Here is a 27,913-nt window from a genome sequence, read left to right on the forward strand (position 1 = left end):
GCTGTGGTTTCTGCGCAGAAAGGCTCAGAGATTCTTGTGTTGCATGTAACTACAAGGAATGAATGGAACTTTTAACACATAGCAAGCATACAAACTTTTGAACTTTGACACTATTCATAGTCAGTGTAGGCTGAATTCATGACACTTACACACTCTCTCTCACACACACACACACACTGGCAGCCGTGCCTTCACTTTGCCTCCTACACAACAGTGACTAAAGCCAGATACAGCAGGTATCTGGGCAATCCCTGTCTAGTGTGTGTGTGTGTGTGTGTGTGTGTGTGTGTGTGTGTGTGTGTGTGTCTGTGCATATGTGTGTAACTATGCACAAAAATGGGGGCGGAAAGAAGTCGTAATTTTCAGCATTGTGGTAATGTGAGTGTTTTATGTTTAAAGAGCGAGTCCGTGCTACAATCCACGTTTTACTTTTTTTACAAATCTCTCTGATACAGCAAATTGAAGCTTTCTATAGTAGTTTGTCTGCTGTGTGTACCTGGGTATGTTAGTGTCCACTGTTGCCACGCCATAGCCAAACACAATGATGCCCACAATGGAGGCTGGTATGAGCAGCTGAGTGTAGACGCCGAGCCATGCAAAGTAGAGGCCAATTTTCTCCCCAAAGTATTTCCTGTAATGTACAGCAGGAGGTTACAGAAATGTTCATATTAGCAGAGAATGAGGAATTAGTGCACTCCTGTGTTGTTTGCTGTGTTTATTAAGAGGTAAGAAGGGTGTTAATCTATTTGGAGCTTTTTGTTTTTGTGCTGAACCTCTATGAGGAGCTTATAAACCCGGCTATGCAGCTTCTTCATGGATACATTTAATCGGATTTAATGCGCTCTGCACATGCTCCACAACTCCAACCTCAGGATTTGAAAGGAAGTAGGAGAAAAAGTTGGTGCATAGAAGAAGAAGAAACAGATAACAACAAAGTTGTAAAGCACAGTGTGAATTTCATTGGTATGAAAACTCTAAATTCATTTTCACGAGTTGAACTGTTTCTGTATCGTTCTGGTCCACGATCAGTCAACTCTGGTAAAATGTCATGTGTCCTACAAGCAGGGCCGGATTAAAAGTGCACCTGGGCCCAGAGTGTCCCATGGGCCCCCCTTCCCCAGCGCAACATTGTGAAAATTGTGAATGATACAGTGTGAAAATACTGCCCATCGGATAATTCAACTTTGCCTATATGTCCTTTGGCATGTTTGTATTCCCACCAACAATATTTGTGCTGCAGCTAGGGCTGTGAAGATATGCTTTTATCCCGATTTGATTTGATTCAGACTTTTTTGGGTGCCGATTCGATTTAAATAGCGATTCTCACAATTCTACAACATTGCTGATTTTTGTAGATTAAAAACAAAATAAATGTATAAAACTTTTTTTTGCATGTCATTTTTCTTGATTTCAATTACGAAAAAACAACACAGTAGTCAAACCATCATTCTGCTGCTAAAATGCCCAAGAAGACAAGTAAAAAGATCAATAAAAACAGTAAAATGACAAAAGGTTTATAATGGATTATTTTTATTTATTTGAAAAAAAAAAAAAATAATAAAAACGATTTTTTTTTTAACAAAAAAATTTATTTTAAAATTGTGAAGCAAAAGAAAAATCCCAATTTTCAATTTTTCAATTTGATTTTCCCACCCCTAGCTGCAGCACTTCAGTGCCTAACTCCTAACTCCTCAGGCCTCCATTAATGGCCATATATACACAGATTTGTGTCCTAAATGGCTGAAATGTCTTGAAATGTGAAGCGTCCAACTGTAACTTCAGAAAAGTCACATTCATTTGCTGAGATTAGCAGGAAATTATTTCATCAATCATTACAACAGGTGAGAATGTCTGTGATATGTTACTTCCACCATGAAAATGAAGTGAGAGGCGAGTTATTACTGAAATTAAGTTAATATTTTGTTCAAATAGTCAAAATAATTGTTTACTTGGTATTTTGCTGAGACCCACTTCCCTTACCTCATGTGGTTAAAAAAATAGGCACCACGCCAAAACTCTAGATTTCTCATGGCTGCAGCTCAGCTTAAGCTGCGTCTCACACAGATGGTGTGGGTGCTCCAGTCTGTTTACATAGGAGCCTAAAAATGAAAGCCGTCACGTTTCATACAAGCAATCCTACTTGTGTGAAGGTGGAGCTAAAATTGGGACATCATCACCTATAAAAGCAGAGTAGGTCGTGCTAAATCACCCCCCTTCTTGTGCTTACAAACTGGGATAAGTACAATGGACTTGTCAAGCAATAACTCTCGTCTGATTTAACCATGACTGAAAGCACACTGATATACGGAGGCATTCTGATGTGTGGACAGAAATGGCAGAAAAACATACTCAACCCTGAGATCACGAAAGACCAAAAAAGTCACAACAACCCTGGATATGATCTATCGTTCATGGCTGCTGGACTAGAAGGAATCAATGACATGCATCAAACTGGAATGTAATGCAATTAATGATTCGAACTATTTCTAGGTACATGAGGGGAAAATGAGCAGTAAAAATAACATTCACAAGGAAGAAAGAAATCAGTTTAATAATTCACATTGGTGGTGAGCAGATTAATTATTAAAGACACCATTCAACTACTGCTACCAGAGTTGTACTCATTGCCATCACATTACCTGACGAGATCAATGGGCTGGTACTTGTAGAAGGCTGAGTATCTGGCCCACTCTTCATGCAGAACCTGACAGCACACACACACACAAGTAGAGAAAGATTTAGAGCCAGTGTGGGTGTATGTTGTCCTGTTGTAAGTTGAAAATGATTCTCGGAGGCACAGCTGATCTGGAGGCAGCAAGAATCTGATTGGCTGAATTAAATCTCAGTGGACGAAGCCATAGAGCTGCAGTGTAAGTAACTTCATCCCGAAGAAGTGAAACATGGTAAGAGAGGAGGATGACTGTTGTGAACAAAGACACCATTACATCCGTACTGCCTCTCTTAAGAATAAAATAATACATAAGTGTTTGTTAATACATAATAATTTCTAAGTTTGCTCACCTTAATTTGGAAAAACAGTTTTAGTTTAGCGCTGCCTTGTGGAATTTGCATCAACCATCTTTTTTTTTTTTCTGCTCTCAGAGCAGTTCTGCCTGCGATACATGTTTACTGAACTTAAACTCCAATCTGTGCCAGTGTCAAACAGACGGGAAAATGTAGGAGACAGAGCAGCCATTGTTTCAAAAAATGGACGTTCTCTTGCTTTTGTTACAAGCTGTTTCAAATGTCTGGAACTTCAGCTGAGGGAAAATTCAAACTGGCACCACCAGGTCACGTTTGACACATAAACGTTTGTCAGTGGTGGTCAGCTTTAGTATTTTATTCTCAAGACAAGCAGATGGAGAGGAGGAGGAGGAGAAGTGAGAAAAGGAAGATGGAGCTAAAGAAAACAAGTGGAAGATATATGAAAGAAGAGCTGCTGCACCTGTCTGTCGTTCTGCTCCTCGAGGTGTCCGATGACCTTGTAGTCACCCTAAGCAGCAAGAAGAGTGGTTAAAAAGCATAAGAGCAGGCTGGCCTACAACAGACAGAAAACTGAGCTCTTTGGATAATATTATAACAACACACTCTACCAACAGAAAACTGTCCAAATCCAGTTAAAATACTCCGAGTACATGAACACAAATTTACAAAAAACACTTTTATTTTCACTGATTGTAATCCCATAATTCAATTTGCAGACTTTCATCTACATTTCATCTACATTTAAGATATATCAACACATCATTAAATACATCTTAGGATATATATATATATATATATATATATATATATATATATATATATAGGCACTGGCTAAGGCACATTCTCAGTGCCTTAGCCAGTGTAATTGAGTCACATCACTGAATGCAAGATTTGCGGATTAAAAAGCCGGTATTGTCCCAAAATCTAATCTTTACAAAAAACTACCCAATCTATTACTGTTGAAGTAATTTTTAAATAAGAATGATAGTACTCCCAATTACATTCACTAAATTTTCCAGAGTTGTAAAGTGGATTTAATGTCTCACAACAGTCAGTAGTTATGTGATTTACTGCTGAACTAAAACATGCAGTGGACAGACGTTTAGAATTCAGTTTTCAGGATTGGAAGTGGACTGATAATTGATTGTAAAGGCTGAAGCATCAACTTGAGGGGAGAAAAATCCTCTTGAGCCTCAGAGGAAGCAACAATGGAACATGGCTTCTAAGCAAACAAATGTGTGGCATCTATTCCACGTTCTCTATATATCAACATGTTTCTACTGAGAATTAAATAAAAAAGTGTCATTCTAAAATAAACAGAGGACTCGTGGGACTTCCACACATTACACTTACATCGTGAAGAGGAAAGGCAGCGTCGTACACACCTTTGGCTATCAATGTGCTGATGCCTGGAAAGACAGAAAAATTTTTTTTAAAAAGAGATATTAAACCGTGTTAAAATGTAAGGTTTTTCTTTGTAACTATGAGAGTGTATTAACTAACCAGTGAGCTTTAAAACCAAAATTCTTACAGCGAGCAGGGTAAAGTCTCAAATACTCACTTTAAGTACATAGATAGATGGGTCAGTAACAAATGTTGTCAAATGTCTTTTTTTGGCAAATTTGGCAAAAATAATATATTAAGATAAAAATTGGAGAATCAGCATTGCTAAGAAGTATGATTTAAGTAAGATTTAATGCAGAGGATGAACAGAAGCCTTTGTCAGAAGCTGTATACATAAGGATAAAAAAGCCCTTATTTGAATTTAAGAGAAAAAAAAATGTTTTTCTCAAATAAATGCCACTAAATAAAGTGTCATTCAAAGTTTAAAAGCACTTTCATCTGTTCAAAATGAAAGAAAAAGAAGACTGAAAATGGGAATAAAATACTTACAAAAAGCAGTAATTCTTACATTAACTTTGATACACAGCACAAACTTAATATTTCATCAACTTCAGTTCCACAAAAAGTTGGGACGAGGGCAAAAGGGCTAGAAAAGAGGTTTAAAAAAAAAACTAGTCACGTCAACAACTGATATTTACAGGTTTGTTGGAAAGAATATGCAAAATGATGAGCCAGACTCTCTGATGCGACGGGGTCAAATCAGTGTTCTTGGCAGCTTCTTCACTTCTGTGATTGGCAGATTTTAGAGCAACATATGCTGTTTTCAAAGACACATCTTTCCCAGGAAACATCCATGCATTTTTCACCAAAGCAACATTCAGCACACATTTCAAAGCTATGGCTGAGGAAGAAGAGGATTTGAGAACTGGACTAGCCTGCCTGCACTCCTAACCTGCCTCCTATGTGGTGAATTTTGAAACCAAAACAACAACAACCCTGTACTTTCGCACACCATTAGTCATGTTTGCAGAATGAATGGGGAAAATATGAACTTAAACTCTTCCTTGGTTGGTATCTTTAATGCAAATGTACTGTAAAAAGATCGACATTACAAACGATTTGGTTACTTTTTTGTCCCAAACTGGTTCGGATTTTATTTTTTATTTGTGGTTGCACATTCAAGTATGGTAATGATGACAATAGTTCTTACTTTTGCTGTGACAGTGCATTTGGATATTTTGCAGCTTGCACACTGCTCCTTTGACAAGAACAAAAATCACTTTTTCTGTGTCAGATAGAGATGTAGTCAGGGCCCGCCTCTCTTTGAGTGATGACCTGCCCATGAGTGTCAAAATGGACATACACAAGCTCTAACCTCAGAAGGGATGTGGAACTAAGCAGTGATTAGCTGTGCTAATAACGAATGTCAAGACCAGCACACACACACACACACACACACACATATAACCAAATATATGAATGCTCATTCATCTTGCCAGAAACAACCACGACTCCCAAAGGCTCCTGTTTCAATCTCAGTCTGACCCAGGAAGTATGACCCACTTGAAGAAACCATGAAGCAGAGAAACAGTGTTTCTGCTGTGAGAATGAAGGAGGAAGAGAAAGGAGAGATGAAACTATTTTTTCTTCCCTTTTCCCCTACAGCTCCATCAGTACCCGCTGGCTGAGATCATCTGCTGTGATGGGCCAGCCAACCAGACATATGGTGGCCGGTGGAAATCAACCGGGAGTCGGCTTACTTCTACATGGGTCTGATGGGTCTCAAAAAAGTAAACAGTAAAGGGGATTCCAAATTCCTTGAAACTAATTCACAAAATCTCAGAGAAGAATTATTCTGTTGCATACAGAATTTGACCTCATTTTCAAGCATGTTTATGATATTTGCTCTCAACAGTCCTACAAAGTTCATATTGTATTTAAAGTAATCCTGCACTTTTAATTGCCCATTTTCCCTGTAGACATCTGAGGTTAATGAGCATAATCTGTCTTTCTGGGAACAGTCAGTATACAAATAGGCACTTTCAATAAATCACAGAGAAAATAAAAACTAAAGGTGCTGCAGGGCAGGAACTTCAACTAAAAAGATAAGGAAAAACAGACACGGAAAGAGCTGAAGACAGGATGGAATAGGGCTGAAACAAACTAGTGGTGACATGGTAATTCAACAAGGAAGAAAGGAAACTGACTAGTTTGCAGAGCATAAACATTGAGGAAATGTTGCTGCAATTTCTGCTGGCCGCCAGCAAAGGACAATAGAGTCACTAGTGTGAGCCTCCATGAAGCACATCAGATCAAAACAGATCCTTCTGATGACATTTAATCAGTCTGAAAGCTCAACATGAAGTGTCTCTCACCGATAGTTTGACATGTTCGTACGCATACAGTCCGTCTCAGGATCTCATACACCTGTGGAAGATTTAAGATAATCAGACTGGTAATGAAAACACAGGGAAAACTTATGTTAAAAAAGAAAAAAAACTTACTATTCTGCCCCTTGTCGCGTTGTCAAAGAAAGTGTCTTTAGATGTGACGTTGTATCTGAAAGAAACACAACAAGTACATGAAAGCTAAAAGCTCATATGGGGATGTGGAATATAAATAATCATATATCTACATCCTCTGTACAAAATGCTATGGTTGAATTATGTGTCAGTGTTTTTATATATAGCCGGCCGGCCTGTCCAGGGTGTACCCTGCCTCTCGCCCAAAGGCTGCTGGGATAGGCTTCAGCTCCCCTGCAACCCTTCCTTGGATTAAGCAGGTTCAGAAAATGAATGAATGAATGATGCATACATATATATATATATATATATATATATATATATATATATATATATATATATATATATATATACGTATATACACTGCTCAGAAAATAAAGGGAACTCTCATGTAACATGTTGTAGATCTGAATTAATGAGATATTTTTATGAAATACTTTGTTTGTTTGTTCTTTCCATAGTTGAATGTGCTGACAACAAAATCACACAAAAATCAATGAAAATCAAATGTATCAACCCATAGAGGTCTGGATTTGGAGTTATGCTCAAAATAAAGTAGAAAAACACACTACAGGCTGATCCAACTTTAATGTAATGTCCTTTAAACAAGTTAAAATGAGGTTCAGTAGTGTGTCTGGCCTCTGCGTGCCTGTATGACCTCCCTACCACACCTGGGCATGCTGCTGATGAGGCAGCGGATGTTCTCCTGAGGGATCTCCTCCCAGACCTGGACTAAAGCATCCGTCAACTCCTGGACAGTCTGTGGTGCAACTTGGCGTTGGTGGATGGAGCGAGACATGATGTCCCATATTGTGCTCAATTGGAATTAGGTCGGGGGAACGGGCGGGCCAGTCCATAACATCAATGCCTTCATGTTGCAGGAACTGCTGACACACTCCAGACGCATGAGGTCTAGCATTGTCTTGCATTAGGAGGAACCCAGGGCCAACCGCACCAGCATATGGTCTCACAAGGGGTCTGAGGATCTCATCTCGGTACCTAATGGCAGTCAGGTTACCTCTGGCGAGCATATGGAGGGCTGTGCGATCCTCCAAAGAAATGCCACCCCACACCATGACTGACCCACTGCCAAACTGGTCATGCTAGAAGATGTTGCAGGCAGTAGAACATTCTCTACGGCAGAGGTGTCCAGCTCCGGTCCTCGAGGGCCAGAATCCTGCAGGTTTTCTATGTATCCCTGCTCAGACACACCTGATTCAAATTAATTAGTAGTACAGCTTAATCAGTTGTGCACGTCATTGGCTGTTTGATCCATTTAGTGGAAGCTAGATGTGTTGGAACAGGAATACATGGGAAACCTGCAGGACAGCGGCCCTCGAGGACCGACTTTGGACACCCCTGCTCTACGGTATCTCCAGACTCTGTCATGTCTGTCCCATGTGCTCAGTGTGAACCTGCTTTCATCTGTGAAGAGCACAGGGCGCCAGTGGCAAATTTGCCAATCTTGTTGTTCTCTGGCAAATGCCAAACATCCTGCACTGTGTTGGGCTGTAAGCACAACCCCCACCTGTGGATGTCGGGCCCTCATACCACCCTCATGGAGTCTGTTTCTGACTGTTTGAGCAGACCCATGCACATTTGTGGCCTGCTGGAGCTCATTTTGCAGGTCTCTGGCAGTGCTCCTCCTGTTCCTCCTTGCACAAAGAAGGAGGTAGCGGTCCGGCTGATGGGTCGTTGCCCTCCCACGGCCTCCTCCACATCTCCTGATGTACTGGCCTGTCTCCTGGTAGCGCCTCCATGCTCTGGACACTGCGCTGACAGATACAGCAAACCTTCTTCCCACAGCTCACATTGATGGGCCATCCTGGATGAGCTGCACTACCTGACCCACTTATGTGGGGTGTAGACTCCGTCTCATGCTACCATTAGAGTGAAAGCACCGCCAGCATTCAAAAGTGACCAAACCATCAACCAGAAAGCATCGGAACTGAGAAGTGGTCTGTGGTCACCACTTGCAGAACCACTCCTTTAGTGTCTTGCCAATTGCCTATAATTTCCACCAGTAGTCTATTCCATTTGCACAAAAGCATGTGATTTTGATTATCAATCAGTGTTGCTTCCTAAGTGGACCATTCGATTTCACAGAAGTGTGGTTGACTTCGAGGCACATTAAGTGTTCCCTTTTTGAGCAGTGTAGATATATTTTACAGTGTCCTTTAAAAACTCTGGTGCCTAAAGGGTTAATTCATCTGTCTGTCCTAAGTGTGCACTTCAGAGTAAATTGTCTCTATAGACCATCTCATGGGTCCAGAAGAAGGGCTTTAGATTTTATCTGGTCCCAGAGGCATCTTGCTGTCAGCATCAACTGATACTGCTCAAAGCAATTAAGGGAACATTTACACAACACACATTAGATATTGATAAGTGAAATATTTCAGTTGACAATGTGTATTCATTACATAGTGGAATGAGTTGAGAACAAAATTTGATTTGAGCAGCGCTCGATTAGATTCAGGTCGAGTGAATGGGCAGCATCAATAGCATCAATGCCTTTGTCATGCATGAACTGCTAACACACTCCACGAAGCATTGTCATGAATCAGAAGGAACCCAGGTCCCACAGCAAGTATGTTGTTGGACATGAGTCTGAGAGTCTCATCCTGGTAACTAATGGCAGTCAGGATACCTCTAACTAGTACATGGAGTCTGTTTTGGACAGTTTGCACATCCGTGGCCTTCTGGAGATCATTTCTCCTGTTGTTCCTTGCACAAAGAAACAGATAGCAGTTCTGTTGCTGGGTTGTTGTTCTCCAACTACATGTTCCATGTCTCCTGGTATCTTATACATGCTCTCAACACTATGCTGGGAGACGCAGCAAACTTTCCAACCACAGCACGCAAGGATTTGCCATCCAGGATGAGCTACACTACCTGAGCAACTTATGTGAGTTGCAGATGCCACCTCATGTTACCTCTGGTAGCACTGGAAAAATGCAAAAATGGGCAAAAATCATCGAGAAAAGATGAAGACTAGGAATAGGTCTCCGGAAACTACCTGCAGAACAACTACCTGGGGGGGGGTTGCTGTTGCCATTAGTTAAAATCATGTCTGGTGCACGGGCAGGATGCGATTAATTGTCTCAGCGATTATTGCGATAAACAATAATATTGCACTAAGCGATTATTGTTGTCATTTCGAGACCATTTTCAACTAAAATAACAATAATGTCATAATAATGATAATAATTTTTTTTTTTTTTAAATCATTTTAAAGATCAATTAACTTTAATTTGCGTGCGATTAATTGACTTATTGCGACAGGTCTAACCAGGATGGATCATAAAACTCACATGACTGATGTAAACAGCAGCAAAGAACCAAGCTTGGCAGATTCTGTTTAGGACGTAAAGTGTCCACAGTGTATGTATGGATTGTGTAAGTGTGTAAATAGTAGTAATAGGAAGTGTATTTGTATGTGTGTTCCTTACAGGTGAAGCTTGTCCCTGGAGAAGCAGTGTGACAGGAATTTTGTGCTTCCGTGGTCCTGATGAGATATTTTGGGCTGGAAGGGCTGGTTTAGTTTCCTCCACACTGTACTCATGCTGGACCCGAAACCACTTTCTTCTTTGAGTTCATAACTCTGAGACAACCATCAACAAAGACATTGATCTAACTAGACTAGTCAGACAGAAAAAAGTAACTTTTAAAGTTTCCAAAGACTCAGTGAGTGATGTGTCATAAAATAGTACTTCATGGGATAAAGATCAGCATGATACAGATTGACGTAGCCTCATACAGCCGAGTACCCATCAGAGCTGTACTCTGTAGGCTTCTCTGTATCTACCTTGCAGTATTTCTCTTTGTATGAGAAATAATTGCTCTAAACTTACAATTTGATGTTTCAACTTTTCCCTAAGTCCATATAGAGAACAGTTTGTTTATATGGACCCAGAAACAGTGATTAAAAGGTGAAGTACTGAGATTTTACCTTCTTGGTGGGGACTTTAATCTTGAGGAACTCAGCCTCTCTGCACAATACAGGCCAAGGTGCGTGGATCCGAGTGAAGCTGGGTCCGTGGGTCTTTTGCTGCAAAAGAAACAGGAAGCAGTAAAGACATTTCGTAAATCACATCACTAAATACAGGTTCAAATGTTTTTTTAAAAAGGGCTGGCGAACAATGCAAATACAGGTTTGATTCCTCTTAAATAACTGCACGCATTCAATTTTTGGTTTCATGAAATAAATAACCAGATTGCTTGGCTGAAACTACCTGCTGTTTAAAAATGGCTTACCAGACCATCTGTCAAAACTGCTTTGCAATCCAAAACAGCAGACTTTGTTTTAGCAGGAGGGACCTAAATACATCTTGCAATCCACTTTAAACAATTGCTTTCATCTGCTTTTTGGTAACATTTGACCTTCAGAGGGTCAACACGGCTATTCAGACTGCAATGGTGTCTACTTTCTGTATTGTTTGATTTAAACATGAGCCAGAAACAACCCATCCTTATTGTCATTATGACCTACACAAAGTTTTTGGCAAAGCAGTTCGGCCAGCATCACTCCTCTGGTATTTATGAAAGATAGATGCAGACTCTGTCCCTAAAGCAAAGCCTAGAGCTGTTTCTGCCACTGTTGTGTTGATGCAGCCTGCTCCTGACACATTTCATTCTGTTGATTGCAATGATGCATCAAATATAAGAGTAAATCATTGTGTAGCTTGTTTTTGCCAATGAATGACACTGTCGTAGCTCGAAGGCAATCATGGTGAGACATGACATGTTAAGATGAATGAACAAAACTTGACTGGTTTGAGATCAAGCAATATGTGACTGAATTCTCTGAATTAAAACAGAAAGCACTGAGCATTTGTTGCATGCAGAATAAAAGTTCTTCCAAAATCAACGCAGAAGCCCTAATGGAGAAGGTTTGGAGTGCGACTGAAAGCATAACCAGAAATGAAAGACCGCAGAGCCAGCAGGGGACAGCAGTCAGGTAACCTTAGCCTCCTCAGACCCCCACCAGCTTCTGTAAGAGGGAGGGGGGTGAAAAGAGAAAGGTGATGGAAACCTGAAACGATTCCCTTTCTCCTCTCTCGACTCCTACTCTCCTGAGATCTTTCACTCCTCCTCACCACCCTCCCCCTCCTCACATACAGGACTATACCTTCTGCTGCCGTTAGACACTGCTTCACTGACTGATTGACTGACTGGCTGACTCACTAAACTGTCACTCTTGCTGCTCTTATATTTCACCACAGTCTCTCTTGCCCATATCCTGACAGTCCTTTGTCCCACATGGGGATCTGGTGAACTTTACCCCTCTTTTAATAAATTGCATGTGTTACAAATCAGTCGCAAAAATATTTATAGTTCAAGCTTCATTTCCAGAAAAACTTTCTGCAAAAGACAAAAATCGACCATTATAGAAAATTACACTTCTTTTAAATAACACCTTTAATCATTTGAAGGCTGTGGACACTACTTGTTAAAGTTTAGCAAGAGGAAGTTGTGTCTTTTCTTGCCCAGTGTGAGATTTCAGATGCTCAAAAATCAATGATTTTTCAAAAAATTTTCTAAAAATTGCATTTACAATGGGCTGCACGGTGACATAGTGGCTAGCACTGTGGCCTCACAGCGAGAAGGTCACTGGTCCTTTAGCTGGGGCGAGGTTTGGACGGCGGTCTTTCTGTGTGGAGTTTGCATGTTCTCCTGTATGTGTGGGTTATTACTGGATGCTCTGGCTTCCTCCCACCGACCAAAAACATGCATGAAAGGTTTATTGATTACTCTAGATTGCCATAGGAGTGAGTGTGAGCGTGAGTGGTTGTTTGTCTCTGTGTGGCCCTGTGATAGACTGGTGAGCTGTCTAGGGTGTACCCTGCCTTAAGTCCAAAGACTCCAGGGCTCCAGCTTCCCCACGAACCTTCATCGGATGAAGCGGTTAGGATCATGAATGAATGCATTTACAATAGGATAGGGCCAATCAACTACATCCACTCTCTCAGTAAAGTCATAATGTTGCAAGTTGTTGATGCTGAAATAACTTTTCTCCATGGAAAAAATGCCTTCTTGATGGCAACATCTCATCCCAAAATCAAATATACACTTTTGCATCTATGTTACTTTACGAAGAGACTCCACAGAACTTTTTAAAATGATCAACTGTTTTTATCTTTTGCATGAATACCAGAGGAATAATTTCTCCCCTCCCAAGTAACTAAATCATGAACTTATCTAACCCTAACACAGGTGAGGATGGTTTTGCAATGTTAATTTGAGAAAAAGTTGGTTTTTTTTGGAAATTAATTATTTTCTGATAGAGCTTGGCAAACTCTAGTGAGCCTTGATTCATCATGTTTGTGAAGTCAAGGCCTTTGTCTACGGCTAATTTTATACCCGATCCTGGAACCCACACCCGACACAAGTCAAACACCCGATTAAAAACAAACCATCAGAAATGCTGAAATCTATGTATTCTAATATTTTTTCAAATTTATTTAATTAGATGTGAAATTTGTTTGTATTTTCTAAATAAAATGAAAATTTTCAGAAAAGACACAAAAACTATTCGTTTGACCCTCTGTTATATGTTGTACATATACATTTATAGAAATTTCAATAAAAAAAAAATATAGATTAGTTTCATTGTTTCTACTTGCACTGAAAGCCATTTAAATAGAAAAGCATAACAGTTACAACTGCTCATCAAGTTAACTCGCTCACTTACATAACTTTAATTCAGCAGTGTATTAATGCCAACAGTTTTTTTGTTTTTTTTTATTTTGAGAGGTGTTTGATTGTGCTCTAAATAATCATTACCCAAAAGCAACTGATTTTTCTGTGCCAATGTGAGAACTGAGTGAGAAGTATGCTTTTAGTGCCTACTGTTTGTCTGTCAGTGGGATTATGCAAAAATTACCAAGCTAACTGTCATTTAAGTTGATGGAGAGTTATAACATGATTAAAGGAAGCAAACATTACATTTGTGTGTGGACTTTTATTGAACAGTGGGGCAGGGAACTGGATTTGGTGGAAGATGAGCGTTAAATGCATTGTAAATTTTTGTTGGTTGCAAGCTGCAGCTGGAGTTGTTAGAAACAGTTTGACTGCAGCTACCTTCATCGTGTTAATGAAATTAACACAGAAATTTAGAATTTCCTGATTTAAATCTTCATTTTTATTTTGGTTTAGGAAAAGCATGCAACCTAAAAGCAACTTTAGGTACGGCTCAGGTTTTTCAGGATCATGAAATGGTTCACTTATCAGATAATATTATCATCACAACTAATATGGTAAAGATAGCCTGTTAAGGAGCAGGTAGTAAAAAAATACCAATATAAGAGAAGACTTCAGGTTACTTTTGATGTTTAAAGATTTGTAGCTAACTTTATTTTAAAAGAAATAAATAAAAATAATTGTATGTTTGCTTCACCTCATAAGACAATGCCAAATAAAATCTCTGAACAATTAAATAACCCTTTTACCAAATAACTTTAATAAAAGGAGTGTAGATTACAAGAATTATTCAATATTTACAGTAATCCCACTGACTTTTTTTTTTTTTTAAATAAAAATAGCATTTAATTACAGCTGTGACAGAATAACATGTAAACTTTCTGGCTTCCACCTCTTTTTCTATGGCCACTGTAAACAACCATCAGAGAAGTCTGTAAGGTACTCATGTACAAAACTTAAGTTGCATTTAGAAACATTATATGCACTAGTCAGTCAGATTTTATGTGTAAAGCACATACAAACTGAAAGTAACTGCTCTCCTGAATATCAATGCAAAAGTCAACAAAGGCAAAAAATGAAGCATTAAAATTAATTAATTCATTCATTCATTCATTTAGACTGAAAAATACAGAAGATCATTCCTGCCAGCAGCCTCCGGAACAAGACCTCCTCAAATTAATTATTATTATATACTACAATATTGAATTTCCCTTTGGGGATTAATAAAGTATTTTTCATTTCATTTCATTAAAAACTGCACTTTCCTGATATCTATTACTTTCTGCTGACCTCCCTACATTCCCAAAGAACTGAAGGTTTCTTCTTCTGAAATAACATACAGTAAACAGCTGAATATAGAATTTTAGGAATGAGGAAACATCTTACTTAGATCTCAGAAATTTGCTGTCTTAATCTATTCATTCTCAGCTGCTGCCTTCATCCTACCAAACTTAGCATCCTGTATCCTCTTCCTCCTCGTCTTTGACCCACAGTAACCCAGTTTCCATTGGCACCTTGTATGTAAACACCACTGACAGCAGTCATCGTTAACCTGGGGCTCGACCAATCAGTTACGGAAAACACTAAAGTGTTTCTCATATTTGATTTGCGATAAGTTGTACAGACTGACACAATTCTTCATTTATCCAAGATAGGGATAAACAGCCGAGGAGGAAAATACGATTGTGATAAGTTCTCTGATGCCTAATGTTAATGTGATTTACATGAACAAAGATGTCCAGGGTTGGAAAGCTTGGATTGACTATGCTATACTATTGATAACAGCCTCATAGATAAGTCTCTATCATTGGGCTTAGTGAAGGTTCGATCACCTAAAGACACCCTGAATGTGCTGAACCTGCCACTGATGATTCTACTGTATATAAAAAATTTAGAGAGCAGAAAACTCACAACTGGGAGTCTAGCACCAATGGACTGCTTTGCTCATGTTCCTTCATCATCAGTCACAAAAATAAAATAAAAAATGAGCAGAATGAACAAATGAGAAATGAATTATAGATGTTCTGTAATTTGGTTTCCACTTTCATTTTTGTACCTTCTATCTTCTACCACCATTTTCTATCACCTGCTTAATCAACCGTCTCTTTCAGCCCACTTCCTCATCTTCTCTTCACTTCCTTCTTATTGCTTCATCAAAAAGCAGAGGATATAAATACCTTGTAGCCTGGAGAAGGTTAATTAGCAGCAAGATTTCCAATTAGCTCTTTATCTCTGTAGGGGGGTTAACTAGGCCGCAGCCAGGGGGTGTCTTTGGTGGGAGGCGGCTGTGGCTGACTGGCAACGAGAGGGTGATCAGATAGATGTTGGGATGGCTGAGAAAAGTATGGCTGAGAGCGGAAAGAAATTTTTTTAAAAATCAGACAGGGATGGAAAATGTGAAGCGTTACAGAGAATTGTATTGATGCCTTTTTTCTTTTTTTTTTTTACTAAGGTTATGCTTAAATTAAGCCAAAAAGCAAGATGATTTTAAAAGTAATGTTTGGATTTTTCATTTTTAACAGTGATAACCCAAGAGTGGCAAAGTTATTTCATGGAAACGTCGTCAAAAAGAGAGAGGGGTTATATCTCAGCAATATGGTGATCTATCAAACCCATAACACTGTGACATTAAAATCCAGTTGAAATAGTCAGAGATGGGGCCAAAAAGGAAATGACATCATGACCCAGCAACTCCTCTAAAGTAGTTCTGAAAATGTTGACTATCTTTTGTCTCCTCATTTTGACCAATGGGGGATGTGGCAATGAGCACAAGCATATTCCCATCAGTGCTAACAGACGCTTTTAACATGATCAGACCAAGTTGCCATGGCAACTGTGCCCTTCTGAACTGCTTGGCCTCCTCATTGATGCTTGCAGCTAGATTTATCAGTATTTATTGTCAGGATTAGTATTGTGTTAAAAGTCAGTGTTTATGAGGAAAAAGAGATGCAGATAAAGAAAGACAACTGTCTTCCTTCTCATCTGGATAATCTAATTTGGGGACATTAGTTTACCATTGCACATTCTTCCCGCTCATTCTGTTTGTAATTCCCCAGCAGGTTCAACTTTTCACAAGTCCAAGCTCCACTTCTTGAATGAACAGGTTGCTCTTATTTAATTAAAAGCAATCTGCAAGAGGATGTTCCTAGGAGATCGTAGGTCAGCTCATTAATCCTCAGGCACTGTCAACAAGTTGACCCGGTTGAATCCAGCATCCAATTAATCTAAAATCAAACAGGTTGGACACATGAGGGATCATTTAGTGCTCTTGTTTGATCTATATTTTAAAAGAAAATCAGTTTTCTTTATTTAAAACAAATATGCTCGCATTACACAATTTTCCATTTTTAATCACTTAGTAGGCCTTATGTTGTGCTGGTATATGACAAGCCTATATTTTACAAAAAAAAAAATATAGCACGCATCAGGAATCAGCTCACTTGGTATGTCCCAAAGTCAAGAGGAGACAACAAGGAAGGGCTGAAGTGCAGGATGATAAGGCAAGAGGCAGGTAGCCTTAGTAATTAGGCTATGTTTAAATAAACTAAATGGTCAGAGGATACAAAAGGGAATCAACACTAAAATATATAGCAGGAAACGAGACTGACAAGAAGATAAATAAACTAAAAGATACAATTAGAAGACCAAAATGAAAAACAAAACTAAATGACAAATCATATGACAGAAAAACCCAGACTAGAGAAAGTCTGGCTGAAAGTCAAAGTATAGGCCAAGGAAAGAAACAACACAAGACTTTCATCTAACAGGAAGTAAATCCAACCGAATCAAATCATATTTTTGTCTTTATCACATTTTTGTGTTTATATATTAAATTTCTATATTCAATTCCAGTGTGCATAGGTATGTATCCCTTCCACCTGCTTAATGGCAACACAGGTAGCACTCTCAATGCATGATGAGGCTCACCAGGGCTGCACAATGTATTGGAAAGATATCATTATCAAAATACCAAGATGGAAAAACATAGAAATAGCAAATAGGTGTATTTAGGGCTGCATTCTTCTCAGACCAACTCCTGTCTTTGGTCACATTACATCTATCCAGGATGCACAAGTGCAGACATGCAATGCAGCCATTGTTAAAAGACCTGAGATTAGCCTCATATGATGAAGTGTTTGTTTAAATATCACAGGTCATCATCATAACAGTATTCTACAACCAGACTGCATATCATGTTTTCTTAAAATCATGCTGCATTAGTCCTAAAGCTCCTGCTGGTGCACACTGGTATTTTATTTCTGAATGGTTAAGATTTCACAAAGCTAGCTAAACCAATGCTAGCTTAGTTTGCTAATAGGCTGATTTGAATGTTGTAATATTTGATAGAATTAATAATTTGATCTTGATAGAATCTTAAACATTACTGTTTTGAGTTCCATTAATGTTTGTAATTGTGTCGAAAACAATTTTCTTTTACTTGTTTTGTTTCTTGTACACTTTGAGCTGTAGTGAGCCCCTAAAGGGACACCGAAGATTAAAAAATAACAATGGTTTCTCGTGCGCACAAGATACTTTCGCATGTGCACGAGAAAGTATCTGGTGCACACGAGAAACCATTGTTAATATTTTTTATCTTCATGTCCCCTTAGGGGCTCCATAGTGCTGAGCAGTTTTGCCATTTCTTTTCCATTTTTTGGGGAACACAGATAAACAACCTGAGTCCATTTAAAATGGAACAACTGAAATATAAAAACACACCCAATATCATGATCTTTGTTCATCTTGATGTGAACAAAGTTAGGTCCAAAATATGCTAAATATAGTAAAACCCTAAGGGAATTACTGTAAAGGGCATTTGACATTCATTATTCAATGCTCAAATTATGTTAACTAAGCTTTTAGATTAGCCTTAATCCCTTCGAAGGTACAATATGAATTAATACCTTTTGGCACATATTCAATCCCAACATAAGCCAACGGGTCAGCAGCTATGCTCTGCCCATGTGATGGAAGTTCATTTATTGCAAATGAGAGAATCAGCTACAACTACATTGCCCTATTCTTAAGCATTTCCCGGTGCTTTCTTTGCTCCATTAGTTATGACGGGCTACTGGAAAACTACTGTGACTTTTACCTTATTTAATCTGCACACAGACTGTAGCCATAAAAGCAGATTTGATCATATTTGAGTGTAATTGTGTTTGGGTGAATAAGCCAGAAGGAAATCTACAAATATTATCCGGCATTGTTTCTGCTCATTACAAGCACTACATGTCCATATTTCGCTAAACACTGACAAAGAGTCTGATTATGTTTTTTTTTCTCATTTTGAACGAGTACCCTGCAGTATCTTCGAAGGGAATGCACAGGTATACAAGCATTGCTCTGCTCTGAACAGCAGATTTGATATGGCCTTCAATCCAAGAGATGAGATAAGGAGCTATCAGTCAGTAAGATAATCTCATTTTGGCCAAGGCTTGAACACATGCACACCTACGTTCACATAGCAATACAAGTAGCATGTGAAAGCAAACTGCGAACACTAAAACTTAATTTGTCAAATTATTTTTCCTGCTGAAATCAAAGTGCAGCAGTGGAGCAATCAATGACAGGTGGAAATTAACCAACAACTACATTTATATAGTTTTTTTATGCATCGTAGCAGCAGTAACACATTCGTTTAAGTCGCCCATAAACAACTATGTTCACACCAGCTTCAAGCAAGACAGAGTTGGAAGCACTGAGTGCCAAAACAAAGTCAAAGTGGTTTTGTTCCAACCAAATGAATGGTTTCAGGATGAGTTAGTGGATCGATACAAAGACAATCGTGTAGCAGCCGTGATGTCTTCAGTCACTGGAATTAAAATCCACCCATTCAGATGGAAATTCTTTAATTTAAAAAAAATAGATAAATAAAACTACAAATTACTAAATAAAGTGAATCTCAGGGATGTGTGATATCAATGACAATAAAAAAAAACATATGAGGTGTGTTTGTAGAGGGAAAAAATGCTGTTAGCAAGCAGCAGGTGAATTATACCCAGCAGTCTAACTGATGCTACAAACTGAACTTTCACAAAGCTTCATAAACAGACGTCTTGATGTAATCTGAAACTACTGTTATTGTGCTGTGTGCCTCTCCACCTGTGTCTACCAGGCAACCCATAGCTGCACTTGCTTTCCGTCATCTTATCAGCAACAATTCATCTACCTGGTTAACCCTTCACACTCCTTTCTGCATTGTTGTTCCAACCATGGTAACAGCTCCAGACCATTTGATTATCCTGTTCGCTGGTTCAGAACCAGCATTTAGTTCACATTTCTGTGTCCTTCAGGAGATTCATCTAAGTTTGATACATTTCTTGTGGTTTTCACACAGTTCGCTGTACCCCTGTTTGGGTCTCTTGTACAACCTGTAACAACCACATCTTACAAAATGAGGAACTACAGTAATGCAAGCTTTAGCTCTGTTTGTGGTTTGTGAAAACAACTTTTATAAATTCACCTGGAAACACTTTAACACAATGCTACACAAGTTTCTAACCTCAAAACAAAATGCTTCTGGAAAGTTCTGATTTCATGATGACATTCATGATGAACATTGTTGGTGTTGTCATTGCTTTTTTTTCTCTCCAGGGGCATCATGGCAGCTGCTTGTTGCTTTACTGCATCACACACTAGCAACAAGAAATCAACACACTGACATAAACTATGGTTGATTCAGCAACAACATACAAAGGGATGTTATCAGAAAAGGTAAAGAATAGAAAGAGAGAAAAAGACAGCAGAAACTAAAACAAGAGTGAACATCAGGCTGGTTTTTACTGGCTGGAAAGAGCTCAGAGAAGAGATGGGGTGAAAGACTGATGCTAAAGTAGTCTTTGTTAGGAGGCACAGAAGAGTGAAAATCTTTTTAAGACTGTTGTGCCGTTTTGAACTTGGATTGTTCTCACACTCTTAAAGATGCTCCTTAATGGTTCTATAAAACTACTTTTCTTTCATTACACTGAACAGTGATCAGTTGTTTAATGTTCAGCTGCATCCATACTGGAGGCAGAGTAAATACTGTCAGATAAAGGCTTCCCTTCTAGATGAAGGAACAAGTGAATGAGTCATCAAGCTGAACGTTTTCCCCATTGCTCAGGTTTGCAGGTTTGGAGAACTAAGCACTAGCTAGCACTAAGATGTGTTTTTTGTGTGTTGCCTTTGGATACAAGCTTTTTCTGACACTCTGTGTACCACATTTAGAAATAACTGGATAATTATTAGTACAGAAGGGACAAACAATACACTGGCCTCCATAGCTTTCTATATATTTGGAGGTTTGTATGTTGAGGAGTTTAGTTGGCTGGATCCTTTTTTTGGTATTTTGTTGATCATTAACTTTTCTTTCTGTCTTTTACAAATGTACTTCTTTTTGGTTGTTTCATCCTGTAATAAAAGACCAAGTTTATTAAGTAAGTTATGTCCCTCTGAAATCAAATTGCATGTTCAAATGTTTTTATTTATTTGGAAGGATACTTTAATGGAAGTCTTCCATTCAAAAATGTTTTTTGTGATTAAAAACCTGCAGAATTTCTCCAAGTAATGCATTATGTGGCAATGATTTCTTGTTAGGCAGGTTTTATCATAAAAAAAAAAACAAAGATTGAGCCTAACTGCTTGACAGGGGTGTTCCTACAACAATAGCATTAGAAAACAAGATGTCTTTCCACACACCCACCTCTTTATCTCTCTCTATCTCCAGACCTGCCTCCTGCAGGTTGGCCTCAAACTCTTGTCTGATCAGGTGCATCTCATGGTCAGCTGGCTCCATTGGTTCTATCCTTTTCCCACTTCCGAGCTCCATAAACACTTCACCAACACTTGCCGCCTCTCCTCCCAGAACGCCACGTCCTCTTCCTGCCTCCACATCTGAGCCCGTTGTCTGAGGAAAGTTGCCATTGGAAACAATAGATAGCTCATCTTGCGAAACGGAGATGCTGGCAGGAGATCGGATGGAACAATGCCGTCGGTGATGAAAAACCAAAACGTAGTCAACTTTCCTTCGGCCATCACAGAAGTAAAGGCCTTCATCGCTGGCTTGAGGGCTTGAAGTTGATCCCACGACCTGATGGAACATCAAAAGGGAAGAAAATAAGCATTAAACAATTGCCAGATACAATAGCAGAAGTGGTAGGATCTAAAAACAGCTATCCATTTCAAGACATTTTAACAAGGGTTCCAAATAATATACAAGTTGTTTAAAGACAACATACACAGAACCTTTAAGCAGAGGAGGAGTTATGTAAGAACTGTTTGAATGAACTTAAACATCTACTGCAGTGTCAGCACAAGCAAACACAAGTGGCTTTTGGCAGGTTCTCAAAAACAATGAAGTGAGAACCTTCAGCTGTAGAGTGGGCAGTCAGCTCACCTTTGACTGTTTCAGTCTTTATTTAGACAGAGGGAAAGTATAGAGGGAGACTAAACATGGAGGACATGAGAGAGAAAGCTATACAGGCACTGGTATGGTAGAGTGTTTCTTACTAATCAGTAATGCTTATTTCCAAAATATAGAATTGTGAGTGTATTTGGGGATGGTACATCTCAGGGATTGGTTTGCAGTGTTTTAAAATCCTTCCATTTCTACCTGAAACTGTTTTATATGGATAACAGGCTTGTTGTGGACCAACCATTTCACTGCACTACTTTCCCTGGACCTTTGCTGATGTAACAGGAACGTTGTTGTTGCAGCGTCATCTGCTACCGGAGCATAGCATGCCTTTGAAGATATATTCCATTCGCGATTGGTCAGAAATAAAGGTTTACTGAATCTTTTTGGTTGTAACCTGGAATCTTACTAAAATCCCAAGAATCTTAGCTTTCCAGTGTGTATAACATATGTAGGTACTTGGAAGGGAGACATAGTAAAATGAATATCTCTTTGTCAAGCCCCCCTACAGAATCTCTGGTACCAACGGGTCAATAGAAAATATTACTGATGAGAGATGAGACACTTCAACATAGGTGTATATAGCTTTTGCAGTTTCCGGTCAGGTGAACCTCTTGCTTGAACCATGTAGGTTCAAATGACCAAGATGGCAAAATATTGAATGGGAGAATCCACCAATCAGCGAGTTATATCAAAATGGTACATGCATGTGGGTGTGTCTGGAGCTTTTCACGTTTTGCGAAGTCTATGATGTATTGGATCTAAAGTGGGGGCTTTTTTTTGTAAGATTAGAGGTATTTTTACCACTGATCTCCATGTTTTTAGATCTAATAAATACCTGATTTAATTCACTGAAATCATTTGGTTGTTACTGGATAATTAAATTTAAAAGACAGGACACTCTAGTTTGTCCAAAAAATATGTGATTCAAAGCATAGAGTAAGCAAAACTTTGCATCATTTACCGCTTTTGCAAACAACAATTTGTATCAATCATGGACATAGACTTCGGGCCAAAATGTTTAGTTTCAACCTTTAGCATGATTTATATAAAGAAAGAAAATAGTTTAAACAGAATTAATCAATTGCCGTTATTATATGAGATAAGCACACTAGAAATTTATTTCAAAAGTTGCGGAAATCACCACAAATATAACAGTTGACTATACCCACCATCTCACCCACTGGTGTGTCTAAATATTTGATTTCATGACTTGGGTGTCACTCTATTGAGATTTTTGCATGCCAGAACTGACCATTTTGGGATATGAGTGATACTTTACCCTTTAATGCCCACCGCACATATTCCATTCGCTACAGTTCCTAAGAGCTTCTGTATTACCATGCCGTAAAATCTTTACAGCATGATCATCGTCTTTCGCCCCCGGTTGGATACTTTTTGCACTACAACTTTGACATCACAATAAAAAATTATTTGCATATATGTACCAGTATGAAAATGACCTTTTTTCTGTTCTTGGGTCAGACTTTTAAGAGTTAAAACCTGATTAAGCAAAGACATGTACATAAAGGGCCCAAAGGGTATTTACTTGACTGTACTTTCAAAAGAAGTACAATTAAAGTCCTTAAAAAAGTTAATCTGTATTATAATTATAATAATAATAATAATAATAATAATAATAATAATAATAATAATAATAATGATAATAATAATAATATACAATAAGGCTACAATAAGGCTTTTGAATTTGTCTTGTGGTGCCAGAAATGGATTGAATCTATGCCTAACAGCTATCAGTAGTAAAGTATTTTAATGCACTGGATAGTCAGCAAATGGCAGTCCATCTATATGTACACAGTCTACGGCGATTCCCAGCTAAATAAACACTTAAATAACAGCTGTAAAAAGCTTTAACTTCATTTAGTACATTGCTCATAATAGCTCAGATGTAATACTCATAATACGAAAGACCTCCGAGTCTAGGGACCAGTTTCAAAGACACTGAAAACCAACATGTCACAGAATGCAATCTTTATGTCCCCATGAGATCTTGATTTTATTTTTAAGCCTGACACATATTGTATTACTTTTTAGCTTACACTTTCTGTGCTACATAAGTGCTACCTGTTATAACAGGACACCAAGTGCTGCTTCAAGCTCCTGAAACTTTCCCTTAAGGCTCATGTTTAAGGACAGTGTTTTGTTTTGTTTTTTTTAAACATGCAAAGCAGAGTTCTAGGAAGACTCCCGTGTGGTTTAGTCGAGTTCCAAGAAGTCGGAAGAGGTGCAGATATTTGTCTCAGCAAAAGCATAATGAAACCTCCAGAGGGCTTAGGTATATTCCCAATGAGCTTTTCAGCGCATTGAATAGATCATTAATGCTTTACAGAGCTTCAAATGTCTCATAATATAATGACTCAAGGTGGTAAACAGTGAGTCGGCATTATTTATGGTATTGTCCAAAAACGATTAAATCCCCCTCCAAAAGTTGGGAAAATATGATAAATTTACAAAAACACACAAAAAAAAAAAAAAAAAAAAAAAAAAAAAAAAAAAAAAAACAGCAAATCTTGCATTTATTGACTTATTATAGTGACAAGGGATTTTATCGTGATTTTGGGGGGAAAAAAACTAGAAGGAAGAAGAAAAGCTGCATCCACAATATATGTTGAGACATAACAAAACAATGTTTTACAAGGAAAGCCTACAAGGACTGAATATTTTTCCTCTCTGCATTTAAAGACTGAACGAATAAAGAGGGACTTCAGCTTATACCGAGCAAATAAGCAAACCCAGTCTGGACACCTGTAATCTCTGATTGATCAAATGGTCAAATGGCACTGCATCAAAAACAGTCATCCACCTACAGCTAATGTTACAACATAGAAAGGAGAATACTCTGTAATTTTCCATATATATATATATATATATATATATATATATATATATATATATATATATATATATATATATATATATATATATATATATATATATATATGTCATGATTTGGGTTTTTCTGTGCTTTGTTTTTAGGCTTCCTGTTTTATTTTGTAGTTTTTCCTGTCTTGGTTCTTGGTTAGCTTCTTAGATTTCCTGTTCATTGATTTGGTTCACCTGGGTTCATTTAGTTCATTTGTTTCATCTGTTTCTCGTTCGGTTTTTCCTGTGTATTTATACCACTCATGTTCACTCATTGTTTGCTGGATCATTTTGTACCTCAGTTTAGTTTGTCTGTTCTGAGTTCCCTGGGTTCCTCTGAGGAAAATAAATCGTTCTGAGTTCTGCATACCGGCCTCCCTCATCTCTGCAATTGGGTCCACACCACATCTCCACTGCTTTCGTGACATATATATATATGTATATGTGTGTTTGTGTTTGTTTTCAAATACTAGATAAAGTATTTGATTAATGCTGGATAAATAAAGGCAAAAAGGAGCATCCAGGCAAACTAGCTGCTTTTTGTCAGTAGATGAACATAGAAATAAAAAGATCCAATTATGACACCCTTGCAGATGTTAATAAATGATTGCAGAAATGGGACAAAATAGCAACTAAGATGCTTTATTGCTTGACATGCAGGGTTTTTTAGTGATCAGGTAAGAAGTGGCAACATTACAAAATGGTAAAAACTTTACTGCCCCAACTTTGTTAGTGTGTGTTGCAGAAATGCATTGAAGACTAACAAATCAGATAAAGCTGAAGAAACAAAGTTCCATTAAAAGTGTTAGTAGGCCAGTTGTATTTGTTGTGGTTGTAGTATTAGTTGTACTTCTATTGTTAGTCTTGCTCTCAGACAATTGTTTGCTTGCTTAATTGTTCCATACTAACTGGAATGATCGACTGTAACTATGATCAACCACTTGTTTAGGAAAATGAGAAAAAGTAATGCTAATGATTCTAATCATCACATCTAAAGGTGACAACCCCACGGACCAGCGTGGGGACACTTACCGGGATCTTGTCTTCGCTCGGGGAGATCTGCATACTGTTGCGCTTTAAAGACACACAGAGTGAGAGAAAAGGATGAGCAGGAGTGAAAGTTGCCGGTTTTTGCTGTAAAACGCAGCCGGATCCATCATCCCCGCCGTCTTCTCCATATCGCCCATCAGACTCATGGAGTCGGACCAGTTACATGAGCCACGGCGCTTCTGCTCCAGCTTGATGCGCCTCGGAAGGATCCGCCAGAAATGTGCAACTTTCTGCAGCCCGATCACATGCTGGTGATCCCCTTCTGTGCAACTGGGTGATCTGGAGGCTGCCTGCGCATCACTGCTGTTAGTGTGGGAAGTACCACACAATAAAAAATATCCGTCCTCAACGTAACGTTTTAGTCGCGCTGCTTACTTTCTAAATGACGCCCAACACGACATATTTCTGACTCTTAGTCAATGCTTTTCCAAAAACTGCATCGGAAGACAGCTGGAATAGGTAAAAAGCAGCTTTTCCCTTCAAGCTTAAAGCTTTTTCCGTCGGTCTTTAATCAGAATCTGTTGTCCTGTCTCTTCAGGAGTTTGATCTTTTTTGCAGTGTGCAGAGAGGCAGCAGTGTTGGCTCTTCTCACAGCTCTCTGATGTAACTTGGAGAGACCTGTTTTTCCCTGAACGATCCCTGAAGCAACTATATCAAGTGTATTTCACTTTCTGCTTGTTGCAAAATATCAAGGTTTTCAGTGTTTCTTAGGCATTTCTGGCTGTTTAACTCTAAAAAGAATGATCACCTGGTGCTTTAATAACTTTGATAATGTCTTTGTAGGATGCAAACAGTTTGGATAGTCAAATTATGACCCAGTTGGTGATATGATGGTTGGACGAAGGCTGCATTATAATCAATGACATGGTTTTGTTGATGTGGATGAACATCTTAGAAGTTTTTCACGTGATGTGTTCACTTGTCCTTGGAGATCTGAGGTTCATCCCAAGTAAATATCAGTTTATTCTGAATGTTTCTTAGAATTTGATTGTCTACTCTTGGTTGGGATCTGAGAAGACAGTTAGTATCTAGTAGCTGTGCATGCCAGAGAGACAACTTTACATTTTATTCCTTACTACCTACAGCATAATTTACCGGATTGCATTTTTCAAGTAAACATAAAGGCAACATTAACCATCGACCTGTGTTTGATATCAGCCTTAATTCTCATCAAGCTCTGTCCTCAAACATTAACTCTGAAATCAGTTCACTCCTAAATAACTCTGATTCTATAAGACCAAAAACAGACATCCAATATAAAAGATGCTCTAAAAAAGTGACTCCATCATGATCACAGACAGTAATATCTGAGGTTGTATAATGAGACATTATGCAAACTCACAAAATGATGCAAAGCCAAGAAATGTTGCATGCACAGAAAATAATTCATGAGCTTAGTTTACCCCAAAAATCATAAACTTCAAACTAAATTCTAAATATATCCTGAATTTATTGAACGAATGTAGTTTTTCTTTCTTTCTTTTCTTTTTCCACGGTTATTCACCAGTCATGTATTCACCTGCAGCAGTCTTCGTGATTCTTCAGCCCAAGGCTCTTCTTTAAAAACTGCAGGCTCCAGGATGCTGTAGGGCATGGGATTCAGTCCTGTCCCGGGAATGTCCTTACTCAGGTGGTCCAGGGCATGACTGTGGATGGAGGAGGACTCGCTGAGCGCAGTGGTCACCTGGCGGAAACCAGCACCATTGGACCATGGATCTGGAAGACAGTTATTTAGGACATCCAGTGAGTGGTAAAACAAATGACATTGTAACTAATCAGAATGTTGTTTGGAAATTAGGTCAATTCACAATGAAAAAGTTTTATATTGTTTTGTGTCTGTAAATGAACCTCTAACAGTGAGTCATGTTTCTAAACACTGCAAAAAGATTCATCTTATTAAACTGAAACAGGGTGAAGTTGAGTTTTACTGGTTTAGCTAGTAGATAAGATACAACCCAAAGATGGAAAATCTGACAAAAAAACAAATAAAAACCTAAATAATAACCAGAATTTGCATTTAATACAACACTGACCA

The 27,913-nt window shown here is 38.5% G+C and overlaps 1 protein-coding gene across 1 annotated transcript in view; it reads right to left on the reverse strand.

The window, feature by feature from the left end:
* The window catches only part of ano2b (anoctamin 2b), a gene marked incomplete at both ends in the record, with an annotated part of 86,167 nt that overhangs the window by 45,511 nt on the left and 12,743 nt on the right, over positions 1-27,913 (reverse strand). Inside the window, 11 exons of the mRNA XM_079262823.1 lie at positions 497-631; positions 2,640-2,704; positions 3,446-3,493; positions 4,339-4,394; positions 6,705-6,756; positions 6,834-6,888; positions 10,301-10,452; positions 10,801-10,899; positions 21,235-21,621; positions 25,861-25,902; positions 27,398-27,594. Of these exons, the coding sequence (XP_079118949.1) occupies positions 497-631; positions 2,640-2,704; positions 3,446-3,493; positions 4,339-4,394; positions 6,705-6,756; positions 6,834-6,888; positions 10,301-10,452; positions 10,801-10,899; positions 21,235-21,621; positions 25,861-25,902; positions 27,398-27,594 (1,288 nt within the window). The remainder of the gene's footprint in view (positions 1-496; positions 632-2,639; positions 2,705-3,445; positions 3,494-4,338; positions 4,395-6,704; positions 6,757-6,833; positions 6,889-10,300; positions 10,453-10,800; positions 10,900-21,234; positions 21,622-25,860; positions 25,903-27,397; positions 27,595-27,913) is intronic.

Source organism: Telmatherina bonti (genome assembly GCF_933228915.1).
Source record: "Telmatherina bonti genome assembly, chromosome: 23".
In the NCBI taxonomy this organism is placed as follows: domain Eukaryota; kingdom Metazoa; phylum Chordata; class Actinopteri; order Atheriniformes; family Telmatherinidae; genus Telmatherina; species Telmatherina bonti.